We start from the raw sequence: 15,869 nt of genomic DNA, 5'->3' as shown, positions 1-15,869 counted from the left end.
AAAATGGAATGAGATCTTGCCATTTGCAACAACATGAATGGATCTAGAGGGAATTATGCTGAGTGAAATAAGTTAGAGAAAGACAAATACCATATGATTTTACTTACATGTGAAATCTAAAAAACAAAGCAAATGAACAAACAAAAATATGGAAACAGAGTCATAAATACAGAGAAGAAACTGGTGGTTGCCAGAAGGGAGGGGGTTGGGAGGATGGATGAAATAGGTGAAGGAAATTAACAGGTACAAACTTCCAGTTATAAAATAAATAAGTCATGGATTAAAAAATACTGCATAGGGAATATAGTCAATAATATTGTAATAATGTTATAGAGTGACAAATGGTAACTACACTTATTGCAGTGAGCATAATGCATAGAACTATGGAATTACTATGTTGTACAACTGAAACTAATATAACATTGTATGTCAACTATACTTCAATAACAAAAACATACAAATTTAAAAACATAAAAAGAGAAAGAGGAAAGAGAACCAGAATAAAATGAGTAAGAAACAGAACACGACATAAAGATCAGAACTTGGGCAAGAATCAGACTGTTGCCATAACCCTTCCATTGTCTGGAAGGCATCTGTGGTGAGAATTCGGCCAATCCCAGTTACAATCCATCAAGAACCCTTGCATTCTTTGCCATCAACCCAAACATAGGACATCTGGGACCAAAAAGGAGTGAGGGGTTAGCAGACAAAATGAGTCTTCTTTGAACTTCTGTATCATTCACTACATTCCAAAAAAAGGTGGGAGGGGGTTCTCGCTTCGGTGTTGAAATTGGAGGTGCTTTTACTAGGACCAAACCCCTGGGGGTTAGAGAGGGCAGTGTGAACACAATTCCCAACGTTGATATCAAATTAATGAGTGTGGTACCAGGACTTGATCTATCTGTTGTTGAAAGCGAGGTACCACAAAGCAGACCCACGATTCCAGAGACTCTCGTCCTTGCTGTTAGGGCTTTATATGTAGATCAGTTCCACGGGGAATGGTTCCCCCTGACCTTCAAGCAGTATGTCAGTTATTTTCTTAGATACCCATTTGCTGGACTGAAGTTCTTGTCCACAGAATAGGACCCATTCTTTATATTCCCTCAGTGAACCCTGATCCAGGGTGACTCTCAGCAGAACGAGATCAAAACAGAAAGCATCTTTCCATCTGTCCTCCAGAGGAGAAAATTTTTCCCACAGTTTTTGATTCTTGAACTTGGTATTATTTTATTTCTGAAATGCCAATGAAAAAAAAAGATAATTGAGTAGCACTTACCAGCTCCTCGTGGTCTTTGGTTTTGCTTCTATTATAGGAATATGGAAACACTATCTTCTGGGAGTATGAATGCATACTGATGTAAGCCTTAATGTGGTTGATGTTTTTTCTCAAGAAATTGGCCATTGCCTTCACTTCTGGCTCTGACTCAGGGTAAGGGCCACAGTAGGTTTCCGAGCAAGAGAAACTTGATGCACCTTCCTCTGAAGTGAAATGGATAGAGTGGGATTAGCAAACGCCATTGTAATTTGTGATTTCCCTGACAATGCATCCTCCTAATATCCATGGTGTAAAATTTTTAGAGAAATGGATTAGACAGAGCTCTGTAAAGAACATATTTATGTTTCTATTGAAGCAGATGTTTCTATGCCCTCAGAACAAACACCCCAACAATCGCTGCCTGGGGACAGCCATCTTGCACCCTTTGTGAAAGTGGCTAAGGACGTCTCAGAGACGTCAGCCCTGCCTCCAAACCTGTGGTTCTGTGAGATAAAGAAACCCCATTTTTTTAGAAACCCCATTTTCTTTAATCCAGTGTGAGCTTGGTTTTTCTGATATTTGTAGTTTAAAAATTACTAATCAATGTGGTCCATAAAAGGAGTCTCATTTGGGAACTCAGACTATACAAGTCTGTCTTCCGTGCTACTTGCAACTTGCTAAGGAGGTTTGGCAAATAAAAGAAGATGGAATGTTCGGGGCCGGAGTAATGTTTATTCATCCTTTTGAGAAATTATAGTATACATCACTTTGGATGGTAGCCTGCCTCCTACCCTTTCACCTTTCTTCTTTAATTCACAGGGGTGGAGCCTCAGGGAGCCACCTCTGACCCCAAACATTATTCCCGCCTGGAAACAGTTGACTAATCTTGAACTAGGTCCCTAACTTGTGTTCTGTCACTCTGAATCCCTCCGCTGATAACTTGGTATCGAGAGGAAGATCCTGGCGTCAGTCCAGCTGCACTCTAGAACAAAGAAAACACCAGCTGACCTGAAACTCTAAGATTTACACACAGTATCTCATTCACTCCTCTTGGCAACCCTATGAATGAAACACTGCTGTTTCAGGAGATGCAAAGTGAACATTCTTGGCAGTAAGGACCTTTTACGATAAGAGGGTAAATGGCATATCGTTAATCACCCAACCGCTTGATCCTAAGCTTGGTGTTGCCATTTAATAGCCATATGGCCTTCGGTGAAATGTTTTAAACCTGTCTAAACCTTGATTTTCCTATCTGCTAAATGGAAAAGTTATACATTTAACGTGGATTTCATGAGGATTCAGTACAATGTATATGAGGTGCTTTGCATGATGCCTTGTAAATACTAAGATTCAGTAATCATTGCTTTTCCTCCTCATGGTCTTTGTCTCGCGTTGTCGTCGTGGTCACCATCATCACCATCATCATCATGTGGATTGGAATAAAACAAAAACCGATTGTGCTTTGTAGGGATGAATGGAGAGAGAAAGGACTCACAGAGCTCACCGCAGTCCCCCAGGCCCAGTTCCAAGCTGTTTCTGAAGCTCGTTGCCCTTGTCCTGGGGTTCCATGGTCTACTCCATTATCCTTACAGGTCCTGCCTGCCTCAAGTTTGCTCTGATTTCTGCCTTTTATTTGCAAGAGAGACAACCTTAATGTTTGTGAAACATTCTTTTCGGCACAAGAAAATATGTGCTAAACATCCAAGACCTTTCCAAGTATTTCATTTGTATTAGTGGGGTTGTTTTTTTTGTTGTTTTTTTGTTTTTTGAGAGAGAGAAAGAGAGAGAGAGAGAGAGAGAGAGAGGGAGAGAACTCTAAGCAGTCTCCACTCTCAGCGTGGAGTCCAATACAGGAGTCAGTCCCACAACCCTGGGATCATGACCTGAGCTGAAATCAAGAGTCAGACACTCAACTGACCGAGCCACCCAGGTTCCCCCATTTGTATTTTTAACCAATAATGTGATCAGACCAACCATTCTGATAGTTTCATATCCTTTGATTACTCCTGCCCTTTTCCCCCTGATATATAGTTTTAGAGAGTAGAGATTCTACGTTAGGAGTAGGGGGACATCAAAGAGACGAAGGAACAGATGGTCCCCTAACATGAATCCTCAGACCAGAGCCGTTCCGTAGAAACATACAGCAAGTTACATATTTAGGTTTTCAAGTAACTGTGTATTTCAAAAGCAACAACCTATTTTAGTAATACAACTGATTTCACCCAATAGGTACCAAGTACAATCCTTTCAAACACAGTCAATACAAAAATTGTTCACGGCATACTTTAGGCTCCTTTTTTCACACCAAGTCTTTGAAATCTGGTGTGTATTTTATACTCACTGCACATCTCAATTCAGACAAGCCACATTTCAAGTGTTCAAGGGCCACATGCAGCTAGTGACTACTGCAGTGGACAGAGCAGCCTCAGACTCTCATTCTGTGACTATCATTCTAGAGGTTTCAAGTATTTCGGTAGAAAGATTCATGGAGAGTCAGGACCCTGGAGTCCGGGACTGCTTTGCTCCTAAACAGACATGTCGATCTGGGCAAGCTATTGCATCTGGCTCAGCTGAAGGTGCTTCATCTGTAGCGCTTGGTCTCCCAGATCCCTTCGAGCTTAAGTATTATCTCTTCTATGAACCCTGGAATAAAAAGATATCTAGCACAGGAAAGTTCGTAGAACAGAGAGTAGAGCAGACATTACAGGGACTGCAGTGAGTAGGAAACAAGAAGACATTGCTGAATGGTCACAGAGCTTCTGTTTGGGCTGAAGAAAACTTTTGGAAATGGATACTGGTGATGGTTTCACCGACTGGATATACTTAATGCTTCAATGTGCTGAATGGTTAAAATGACAAATTTCACGTTATATGTATTTTAGCGCCATAAAAGCGATGAAAAAAACACTGCGGTCTCATGGGAAAGAAAGAAAGGATTTTCCACTGTACAATAGCTACCAAAACTTTGCAGTTTAACTTAACATCTTAGAAAATGAGGGGATCTATCTTAGGAAGTTTGAGACCAGAGGTCCTCACAAAATGCTACCTGTTATGGACTGAATTCTGTCTCCCCAAAATTCACGTATGCAAGCCCTAACCCACAATGTACTATGTTTGGAAAGAGGGCCTTTAAGAAGGTAATTAAAGTTGAAGGAAGTCATGAAGGTGGGGCCCTGATCTAATGTGGCTGGTGTCCTTTTAAGGAAAGAGAGAGACACCAGAGATGTGCACAAAGAGAAAATGTCAAGTGAGGACACAGTGAGAAGGTGGCCATCTGCAAGCCAAGGAGAGAGACCTCAGGGCAAACCCACCCTGCTGACACCTTGATCTTGGACTTCCAGCCTTCAGATCTGCAAGAAATAAACTTATCTTGTTGGAGCCATCAGCCTGCAGTATTTTGTTAGCAGCAGCCTGATTGGTCTAAGACAACTCACCTCCATTCCCACCTCCAACACATACACACACACACACACACACACACACACACACACACACACACACTTTTAATACAGAGGAAGGGGGAAGTGAACATGAAACAAATAAACAGGCTTGATATGTCATTTCTCTTTAAAGAGTAAGGTGCTCTTTGAGATTCTTAAAAAAAAAGTATCATAAAGGCGTGTTCTAGTTGCAGGGACAAGGAAGTGAGAAGATTTAGTTCTTTCTCACTGGCTTGCTTACATACTACTATAGAGATACTGGGGTGGTGGGGGCCACCTGGGTGGCTCAGTCAGTTGAGCGTCCGACTTCAGCTCAGGTCATGATCTCGCGGCTTGTGGGTTCAAGCCCTGCGTTGGGCTCTGTGCTGACAGCTCAGAGCCTGGAGCCTGTTTCGGATTCTGTGTCTCCCTCTCTCTCTGCCCCTCCCCCATTGGCACATACGCACTCACTCTCTCTCAAAAATAAATAAACATAAAAAAAAAATTTTTTTAAAGAGATAGTAGAGCACCAGAGGAAAAAAAAAGAGTCCTTATAGTTACTTTTTGTTTTATTTGCTTGCTGTTTCTGTTTCTAACTCTTGTGATGGGTAATAATAAAGTGCCATGCCTCAGAGCGGCCTCTGGTACTTCTTGATGGCAGTAACAATATATTTGACGTCTTGGCTATTCAAATTTTTTTTGGCTTCGCCGTAAAAAAATATTAAGTGAAACAGAGCACCAAAAGAACTTCCAGATAAAAGAAGAAGTTCCAGAAGGCAACCTATAACAGAAGAGTGATTCTCAGACATAGAAGAATCGTGATAACTTTGGAATCAGTCAGCCTGGCTTCATAACCCAGGTCTGTCACTTCCTAGGTCTGTGATCTTGAGCAAGGGATTCAACCTCCTGAGTCTGGGATTCTCCATCCAGGATACACAGATAATGAAACCTAGGGGGAGACACATATAAACGGCTCTGCACTTAGTAACTAACAGCTCTATTCAATCTATTGTATATTCGCTGCTGCTTCTCTGACCCCCTGCCCAATTATCACTGCTGTGGCAGAGTCTTTGGGCCCCAGTGGGTACTTTTATGGGACAATCTTAAGAATGGCTCTCACAGAGAAACCACTGAGTGGTTCCCTTAATCACAAAAGGAGTGAGTCTGAGGGGAGATTAACTGCTCCTTCCTCTGCTTGCTTACTACATCTGTAACTCTCTTACAACAACTAAGTCATTCCTATATTCATTTAATTAATTTCTGCGACTCCCACATGTGCCAGGCACTGCACTGAGTGGTCCCTTCCCTCACTGAGTCTCTAGCCTAGAGAAGGAAGGAAATACGGAAATAAGGGGGGTACTCTGAGGTGAGGTTTTCACATGCACTCTGAGAGAATGATGAAACGTTCAAAATCACACATTTTCTCTTCTGTTTTGAAAAGAAATATGTACAATCACGTACACAGCACTGTGTAGGGCAAAGGGGTGATTAGACTCAAGGTTATCATCAGGTTTGGTTCTGTAGCTGTTTCTTTCTTTCTTTTTTTTTTTAACGTTTATTTATTTTTGAGACAGAGAGAGACAGAGCATGAACGGGGGAGGGTCAGAGAGAGAGGGAGACACAGAATCCTAAACAGGCTCCAGGCTCTGAGCAGTCAGAACAGAGCCCGACGCGGGGCTCGAACTCACAGACTGCGAGATCGTGACCTGAGCCGAAGTCAGACGCTTAACGGACTGAGCCACCCAGGCACCCCTGTAGCTGTTTCTTAAATGTAGTAACTATGAGATACAATGGGGGTGTGAACCAACACCTACCTCCCTGAGAACAGACAATGTTCTGTTTTGTCTTGTTTTGTTTTGTTTTTTGTTTTTTTGTGGTTTTTTTTTGAGAGAAAGAGATTGAACGGGAGCAGGGGAGAGAGGTGGGGTGGGGGAGAGAGAGACAGAGACAGTCCCAAGCAGACTCCACGTCTGACACAGGGCTCTAGCCCACACCCTTGGGATCATGACCTGAGCAGAAATCAAGAGTCAGATGCTGAACTGACTGAGCCACCGAGGTGCCCCCAGATAATGTTCCTGAATGCCTAAATCAATATCCACTGAGTACTTTGACTCATTCAAATCAATAAATGATAGGCTCTTGCTATGCCAGACATAAGTTTATGGTATTCATAAAAATAGTAAATAGTGAAAACAAAAGAAAATGTTTTTGAATGCTGGGGAAGTAAGCCCTTTCCTATGCAATTAAAAAGGAGAGCTACTCACCCTACCCTGGTCTTTGATACTCTAATGATGAATGTTATTTTTTCTTTAAAGTAGGATTTTTAACAGTCGCTTCATTATCATTCTAGAAAAGTAGAATATTAGCATTTTGAAGCTAAAAGGGACCTTAAGGAACCGGCCTAAGTTCCTTTTTCTTTTAATGTTTATTTTTTTTATTTTGGGGAGAGAGCGAGAGTGCGAGTGAGTGAGCACAAGTGGGGGAGGGACAGAGAAAGGGAGACACAGAATCTGAAGCAGGCTCCAGGCTCTGAGCTGTCACCACAGAGCCCAATGCGGGGCTTGAACTCATGAACCATGAGATCATGACCTGGGCCAAAGTCAACCGACTGACCTACCCAGATGCCCACCAAATTCCTTTTTTTAAAGACAAAATGGAAGGGCGGAGGGGTTAAGGTGAATTGTGCATATTTACAGCACTGCACTTAACTAAAAAGCCTATTTGAATTATTTCCTGATTTAGATAGGCCTCCCCTGTAATTACTCTGAATTAATAGGCCTTTCTCTGTGAATGTCCCCTTTCAAATGAATGAACATTGCTAGAAATAAAGCAAACGACCTACCACACCAGTGTTTGGAAGCAAAGTTCCTGTTCAGGTCTGTTCCGATGCAACGATTATTTTCATGAAAAGACCGGTTCTTTCTCCACATTCGATTCTAAACAAACAAAATACTGATAACCAGGATGGCCATGTTTGCAGTTCAAGCAAAGACACAACTTCTAAAGCCTAAGTGACCAGAGTTGTGTGTCTGTCCTGCAAACCCATCACTCTGCTCTGCCACTGTCGTCACAGCATTCCTTTTGCACAGCCCTCTCTCTATCCAGGTCTCGACCATGTTCTCTCAAAGCTATTTCAGTGTGAACCAGATGAAATGGGGATATTTAATCAATTTTGACTCATACCAACAGAAATTTCATTTGGCTTTGCAAGGCTGGTTATTGGTTCTCTTTAAATCTTGTTTGCTTCCATTTTAATTTCTTCTGAGAAAAGGAAAATAACTTTGTGTTTCAATGAGAATGAAAATGATGACTTATGAGTCTCAATGCTCTCTTTATTTTTTTCATATTTATACTTAATTTTTATATTTATATATTTTTTAAAATAAAGTTTATTTATGTTGAGAGAGAGACTCTGTGTGTGTGTGTGTGTGTGAGAGAGAGAGAGAGAGAGAGAGAGAGAGAGAGGGCAGGGGCAGAGAGAGAGGGAGACAGAGAATCCCAAGCAGGCTCTGCACTGTCAGTGAGGAGCCCGATGTGGGGCTCAATCGCACAAACCATAAGATCATGACCTGAGCCCACATCAAGAGTAGGATGCCCAACCGACTGAGCTACCCAGGCACTCCTCAATGCTCTCTTTAGATTGAATTAAACTCTCTCATTTAAAAGTGTCAGGAGGTGGAGATGTGAAGACACTTCTAGCCCAATGGTTCCTTTGATTGTACCAATTCGATCCTGGTGTGTGAACACAAAGCGAATTGCCCCATTGGGTTCTTGGGGACAAACTGAGAAATTTGATCATGTACACAGTTGCACAGACTTTGTTTAAACCTGTAGTTGAGATGACGTGGCAAATTTACCCCGGTGTCATCAACCCTCTGCCCAGCTTCCCGGTCCGCTTCCAGCGGGGGGCTTATGGTTTAGTAGCAAGAATTACCCTGGAGAAATTAGGTTCTCACACTGCAGGGACTAACTGACAGTTTTAAGACACAAAGACAGTGGGAGGGTAGGAATAGCTAAGGATGGCCTAATTCTACTGTGATTCAAGTAAAGGAACAAGTCTATCATAACATCAATCTATGACTGTGATCGTTTATTGGACACAAATTTGTTAGGTACTGTTCTAGGGATTTCTCATTTACTTAGCTCAGGATTTGCCCAGTCCTCCCTACAAGTTTTTATTCAGTGTTCCTTTCACTTGCGATAACTTTTTCAATCAATCTCCTTCACCATTTCCAGCCATTTCTTCTGCAAAAATTACCTCTTCCTCTTCCACGAAACAATTTTTGTCCAACCCTGTATGTTTCCAATCACTCTGATTATTCTCATTCCCCTTAGTGTTTACATGTGCGGCTCAGGAGGCTTTTCTGAGCTTACATATGCTCAAATATGCTTTGATGTGCTCCTCATTAAATTAGAAAGGACTGCACTTCCATTGCTTGAGTAATTTTCCTGAATCATGATGTTGATGGGCTAGAAATACCATTGATAATGGTTTCCAGTATAGATGAGATTGACTAGGAAACTCAGGCATATTAGATGTTCATGATTGAATTAAAGGGTCCTAAGGTTTAAATTCACGTATCAGTTAGAATGTAATTCTGTCAGAATGTAAGTGCAGTTAAAATGCTTCTCTCAATCTTGCAATTTATGATTTTATGAATCGAAATGCTATTCAAATGATTCCTAGATCTAGGCATTGTGCATTGTTGTAGCTAATGTCACAAAAGGAGATACAACCAGACATTATGCAGAACACAGAATCACTATGAAACAGTCCTGCCAAAAAAGTCAAATCTGAATCTGGTTTATCCCCTACTATCCAAATTTCAAATTTTAGAAAATGCAGAGGACAGAGGAGTGTTAAATTGCAACATGGCCATGCAATTAGCAAATCCAGACAATGTGAAACCTTGTCTTCAATGAATAAATTGCAAGGAAAAATTTGAGAGAGAGAGAGAAAGAGAGAGAGAGAGATGGAGGGAGAATCTATGGATTAAAATAGAATTAAAATACACCTAAACCAATCACAATATATTGGCCTTAACTGGATCCTGAATCAAAGAAAATTTTTCTAAAAAAGTTATGAAACAATTGCAAATTTAAATTTGATTGGACATTTTCTGATATTAAGTATTGTTAATTTTTAGGTACAATTGTACTGTGCTTATTTTAAGACCTATTTTAGAGATGCATCCTGAAATATTTTTGCTGAAATGATATGGTATCTGAGATTTGTTTCAAAATAATATGAATAAGGTAGAATTGGGTTGGGGATATAGACAAGAAAATATTGGCCATGAGCTGATTATTGACGAAGTTGTGTGGTAGGTACAGAGGAATTTACTATACAATTATTCCCACTCATATGTTTGAAGTTGTCCATAATAAGAATTTAAAGATATTTATATCTTAAATAAAACCATTGTGCCAAGATCCAGGATTCTATGAATAATTCGATCGGTGCATCCTTTATCCCCAACTAGGGCGTGTTTTGTTTTCTTTGCCTTTACCTACCTTTTTCCATGTGAAGTCATAACCATCCACATTAACTACCGGCATCACATAGAAATCCATTTGTGTCAGAAGACTGGTGTACAGGGTTTCTTTCCCATAGAATTGAGTTACCTACAAATTAAACCAAGCATGTTTAATAATATCTCTCTTAAGTCCTTCTAAACTTAGTCTGTTTCCTTTATGCATTATATTTTTTTTAAAACATCATTTCGTATGTTTGGATTTGCATCTTTAACTTTCAGGAAGAATATTAATTCCTTGACAAGTCTGAACTCAGGGCACTAGACTGCCCAATGGTGGCGAATGCCTTGGATAGGGGACAAATGGTCCTCTTATTTATTGGAGGCAGAAAATAGCACCGTATATTTTCTAAAATTTTCTTCTTCAAGAAACATAGAATTCTACCTTAGATGTAATTCCATTCCTTTTTCAATAATCCATATACCAATCAGAGTTTAAGCTAACTTTGTCTTATGCCCAGATATGACTACATAGTTTCTACTTTGTCCTTATAATGTGGGGAGTCAAAATGTTCATTTTAATTCTTTCAACAAATCTATGAAACACGCATTCAAACCCTCACTTACCCGTTCTGTTTGGAGTCCTGCTTATTGGACAAAAAACTCCAGAGCTAATATGGATCATCTGTCAGAACCCAATACTCCCCCTTTGGCAATCACTAATCAACTTCCTAGCTCTGTGGATTTACCCATTCTAGGTATTTCATATAAATGGAATCATCGAATGCATGGCCTTTGTGTCTGGCTTCTGTCGCTTAGCATAATGCTTGCAGGATTTGTCCATTTTGTAGCATGAGTCAGTATATCATTCCTCTTCACTGCTGAATGATGTTCCATTATAAGGATATTCCACATTATTTTATCTACTCAGAGGTCGATGGGCACACTTTTTGACTATTATGAATAACGGTGCATGACCATCTGTAAACAAATGTGTCTGCTTCTCTTGGGTGTGTACCTACTAGTGGAATTGCTAGGTCACATGCTAATTCAATGCCTAACCTTTCAAGGAACTGCCAAACTGTAAAATGGTGGCTGCACTGTTTTACGATCCTAACAGCAATGAATGAGGGTTCTAATTTTTCCACAGCCTTACCAACACTTGTGATTATCCTTTTTGAACTTTAGCCATCCTGGTGGGTCGGAAGTGATATGTCCCTGTGGTTGTAATTTGCATTTCTCTAATGACTGATGATGTTGAATACCTTCTCCTATGCTTACTGGCCATTTGTATATGGCGAGTTATCTTTTCAGATATTTTGCCCAATTTTAAATTGGACTATATGTCATTTAATTGTTTATTTGTAAACATTCTTTATATATTTTGGATACAAGTCCCTTATCATATATGTGATTTGCAAAAATTTCCCTCGGTTATATGGGTTGTCTTTTCACTTTCCTGATGACATGCTTTGAAAAGCACAAAGGTTTTTGATTTTGGTACAGCCCTATTTCTCTCTTTTGTCCTTTGTTGTTTATGCTTTTGGTGTCATATCTAATGAACAATCGCCTAAAGGCACAAAGATTGACTACTTCTATGTTTTCTTCTAAGAATTTTGTAATTTTGCCTTTTAAATTTAGGTCTCTGACCCATTTTGAGTTAATATTTGCACTTGGTATGAGGTAGGGGTCCAAGTTCATTCTTTTGCATGTGGATAGCTACTCGTTCCAGCAAAGGAGGCCTTTTTTGACCTTTCACAAAGGTGCCATCTGGACTAGTGGTAGGCTTGCTTGGGTGCATTTAAAGAAGATGAGGGTGCAGAATAAAATGGGAATTGGTGATCTGAAGAGTAGCAGCAGGACGAAACCAGGACCTCGGGGGAGAGGTGTAGAAAAAGGAAAGACGGAGGGAAACTGGGCATTAAGGGGACTTCTCAATGCCTACCCATAAAAGAGAAGTGAACCCTAACGGGAGGGTGACCTGAATGGATCGGCTAGGTAAGGTTAGAGCACCCTCAGGACTTTGGATATTTTCCCGATTGGCTAAAGGGTGAGACTAGGTTGTACCTGGTATTGGGCAAACCTGTGTTCTTTTCGAGGCATTGTGTGAATTAAGGGCAGAGTTCCATAGATACAGAGAAATCTAAGAAATATTCTCACTTAACCTTGTAAATGATGTTATACTCATTAAGATATTTTCAGATTTGACATCTACCCAGTTATTTATATGTCAAAAGCATACAATCTAGGCATATAATCATATCATTGAAGTAATTTAACCTCTAGATTTTTTTTTTAATTTTTTTTTCAACGTTTATTTATTTTTGGGACAGAGAGAGACAGAGCATGAACGGGCGAGGGGCAGAGAGAGACAGACACAGAATCGGAAACAGGCTCCAGGCTCTGAGCCATCAGCCCAGAGCCCGACGCGGGGCTCGAACTCACGGACCGCGAGATCGTGACCTGGCTGAAGTCGGACGCTTAACCGACTGCGCCACCCAGGCGCCCCTAACCTCTAGATTTCTATAAGCCTTGTAACATGACTTAATAGATCAACTGTGTTTAAAGACATGATATTTTAAAATAACACTTCAACCAAGTGTAACGTATTTATTAATCTAATAATTTATTATCAATTTGTGATTTGTGTATCCTGGGGCTCTCCAGTGAGTTTTCATGGTATTTTATAAAGATATATACAGTCACGGTTTTATATTTAGCGAATGAATCACTCTTAATGAGGTAGGTGGCTAAAGACAAAACACACACAAAAGACAACAAATAAATATTTATCAAAGGAATGATTTACCAACAAGACAAGTAACAAAGTTGAACTCGCTGTCCTAGTATAAAAACAAGACAAGAAGAAAGAGGGTACCAGAGGACAGCACAAGAATGAGAGATTAGGGGTGGGAAATAAAGGCCTGACTGATTCCTATTAGCTTGACCTCTGGCAGATAATTACTCACTTCTTTTCCTGAGGCACACCAAAGCTTTGTCCTTATTATGGTCCCCAACAACAACAACACCTGCCAAAAAATTCACCAATAGCCACTTGACAGAATAAATTAGTCCAAAAAGGCATATAAGATGCTATGAATGGAAGATTTTCTTAATTTTTTTTTTTTTATTTTAGAGAGAGAGAGCAAGAGCTGGGGGAGAGGGGCAGAGGGAGAGAGAGAGAATCCCAAGCAGGCTGCACGCTCAGCAATGGAGCCTGATGTGGGTCTCATTCCCATGACCCTGGGATCACAACCCAAGTGGAAATCAAGAGTTGGACACTTAACCGACTGAGGCACCCGGGAGCCCCTATGAACGGAAGATTTAAAAATAAACTGTTACTCCTGCTACCAGTAGAAATACAGCAAAGAGCTTAAGTCCCAGTTTTTCTGCAATGGCAACAAAGTATTTAGCACAATGGTAGGTACTGTCTGAACCCAAGAATTGTATTTCAGCCTAAAGCTGAAGCATCAATTTAAATTTTAAATGTTATAAGAGATGTTGAGTGCTGATCCTGTGGACCAAACAATATAATGAGTTATACTGTAACAACAACAAAAACTGACTTTACAGATTATCTTTGTCCTTAACAAGCTGATAAAACTGTTAGGTTGGAAAGGAAACAGCAAGAATTCAATGCTATAAGTACGGTAATAATTTCAGGATGTACAAGGTGGTTCAGAAGAAGGAGAGTTAACTTTTCAGGTGTTTGGTGTTAGAATTCCTGAAGAGCAGACTGAGGGGACAAGACATTCAGGATACGGGTGAATGGGTGGTGAGCAGATGTGAGGAATGACAGAAACAGAACGACTGGAAATTAAGAAGTCAGATTGTTAAGTGGCTCCTCCTATCCTTCCTGGCCACTGTCCTCAGCCATATTTTGGATCTAAAGGTCAGGGAGAGAATTAGTTTTGAGATCCGAGAAAAGCCATGGGAGAAGTTTACTGAAACAGAGTTGAGATTAGGTTTAGTGATGTCGAGTTCAAGTTTCTGAGATTATTCCCTAGCTAGATCTCGCACATGGACTTTAAATTCACTCAGAACGACAGCAAGAATTGGAGAGGAATAAAGAATCGCGAGCCAGGTTCCAGGGGGTTATCTGGAGGCCATTAGATGACAGTAAAAAGAAAACTCAAGAGTGGTTCAATCAGATCAGATCGTGAATTTGGGGGAATTTGATGCAGCTTCTATGAAGCAGTGCCCTTCACAAGTCACGTGTCAGCTAAGGTAAGGGGCAGCAGAAGGAAATCTGCGGAGGCCATAAGGTTGCAGGGTGCCCACTTTGTGTGCAGCTACGTGAGCATTCTCCTGGGCAGAGGTTCACAGGGAGGCTAGCACTGAGAAAAGCCAGCTGGCAGACAAAATGCTAAGCAAGGCGCGATGCCCCATACATGTTCCTTGGGCTCCTATGATGGGCCAGGCCGGTGCTTGTCATGCCCAAGCTAGCCTTGGCCCTGCCTTTGCAGAAGTGGAAGGGATCTAAAATTGGTCTCTAGAGGATGAATGAGAGGCATAGAAAGAAATGACTGGCCTCAGGCTCCCCAAAGTGTAGAGTAATGGGTTTCTCCTAAGCTGAGACTGCACCACACTGAGTTAGAGAAAAGAGTAAGAGAGTACGATATATGTGTGTGTGTGTGTGTGTGTGTGCGTGTGTGTGTGTGTATTGGTCTCTGCCCCACACCCACTCTGGTTCCTGGCACAGACCTTGTAATGCCCTGAATGATAAGAGCAATGAAGGCATCTTTTGTTCTAGTATTTGGTCCTTGACCTCAGTTCCTGACACAGAGCTTTGAAATCCCCTGAAATTTCCTGGGTGGTAGCAGCGTCTTTTGTTCTCACGAGGTGATTCTTGGAGGGCTCCCGGCCAGGAGCCTCATCAACAGAAAGACCAAGCCATGATTAGGAACTTGGAGGTTCCAGCCCCAACCATATCCTCCAGGAAGGGGAGTGGGATTAGAAATTGAGTTAATGATCTCTCATGCCTACAAGGTGAAGCCTCTATAAAAACCCCAAAGATAAGGGGTTCCGGGAGCTTCGGGGCTGGTGAACACGTGGAAAGTGTTAGGAGAGGGGTTCATCTGGAGAGGGCCGGGAAGCTCCATGCCCCTTCCCACAGACCTTATCCTATGCATCTCTTCTACCTAGGTGTTCATCTGTATCTTTTATGACACCCTTTTATGATACACTGGCAAACAAGAAGTAACCTGTTCCTCTGAGTTCCCTCAGCTACTCTGGCCAAGTGAAGCAAACCCAAGGAGGAGGTGGTGGGAACCTTTGACTTAGAGCTGATCGGTCAGAAGCGCGGATAACAGCCTGGAGTTTCAACTGGCATCTGAAGGGTGACGGGCGGGGGGGGGGGGGGGGGGGGGGCGCGCAGCTGAGCCCTTACCCTGTGGGATCTGACTCAGTCTCCAGGCAGACAGTGTCAGAAGTGAGTTACATTGTCGGACACCCAGCTGGTGTCACAGAATTGCTTGGGATGGAGAAAGTCCCCATGCATCTGGTGTCAGAAGTGTTGTGCGTGTGGTAGTTGTACGAGGAGAAAGGAGAAACGCAGGAACGGTGTAGGTTTCCTTTATAGCGACTTAAAAGCTAAGACTTCCCTTTGTCTTTGAGTTCTTTACTTTTTAAGTATAAAATCTGCCCCCGCAAAAATCTGAAAGCTAAGGATTTCATTTTTCCTTCTACCGTTGTTCGAATCATTATGAAGGGCAGATGATC

At 41.4% G+C, this 15,869-nt stretch overlaps 1 protein-coding gene across 1 annotated transcript in view; it reads right to left on the bottom strand.

Annotated features, from left to right (window-relative positions):
- The window catches only part of CPB2 (carboxypeptidase B2), a 50,291-nt gene that overhangs the window by 7,856 nt on the left and 26,566 nt on the right, over positions 1-15,869 (bottom strand). The window contains exons 7-9 of the mRNA XM_015068917.3: positions 10,189-10,299; positions 7,517-7,610; positions 1,277-1,479 (exon numbers count right to left, since the gene is read on the bottom strand). Of these exons, the coding sequence (XP_014924403.1) occupies positions 1,277-1,479; positions 7,517-7,610; positions 10,189-10,299 (408 nt within the window). The remainder of the gene's footprint in view (positions 1-1,276; positions 1,480-7,516; positions 7,611-10,188; positions 10,300-15,869) is intronic.

This window comes from Acinonyx jubatus, chromosome A1 (assembly GCF_027475565.1).
Source record: "Acinonyx jubatus isolate Ajub_Pintada_27869175 chromosome A1, VMU_Ajub_asm_v1.0, whole genome shotgun sequence".
NCBI classification, from domain to species: domain Eukaryota; kingdom Metazoa; phylum Chordata; class Mammalia; order Carnivora; family Felidae; genus Acinonyx; species Acinonyx jubatus.
The sequence above is the reverse complement of the archived record's forward strand: the minus strand, read 5'-3'. Positions and strand labels throughout refer to the sequence as shown.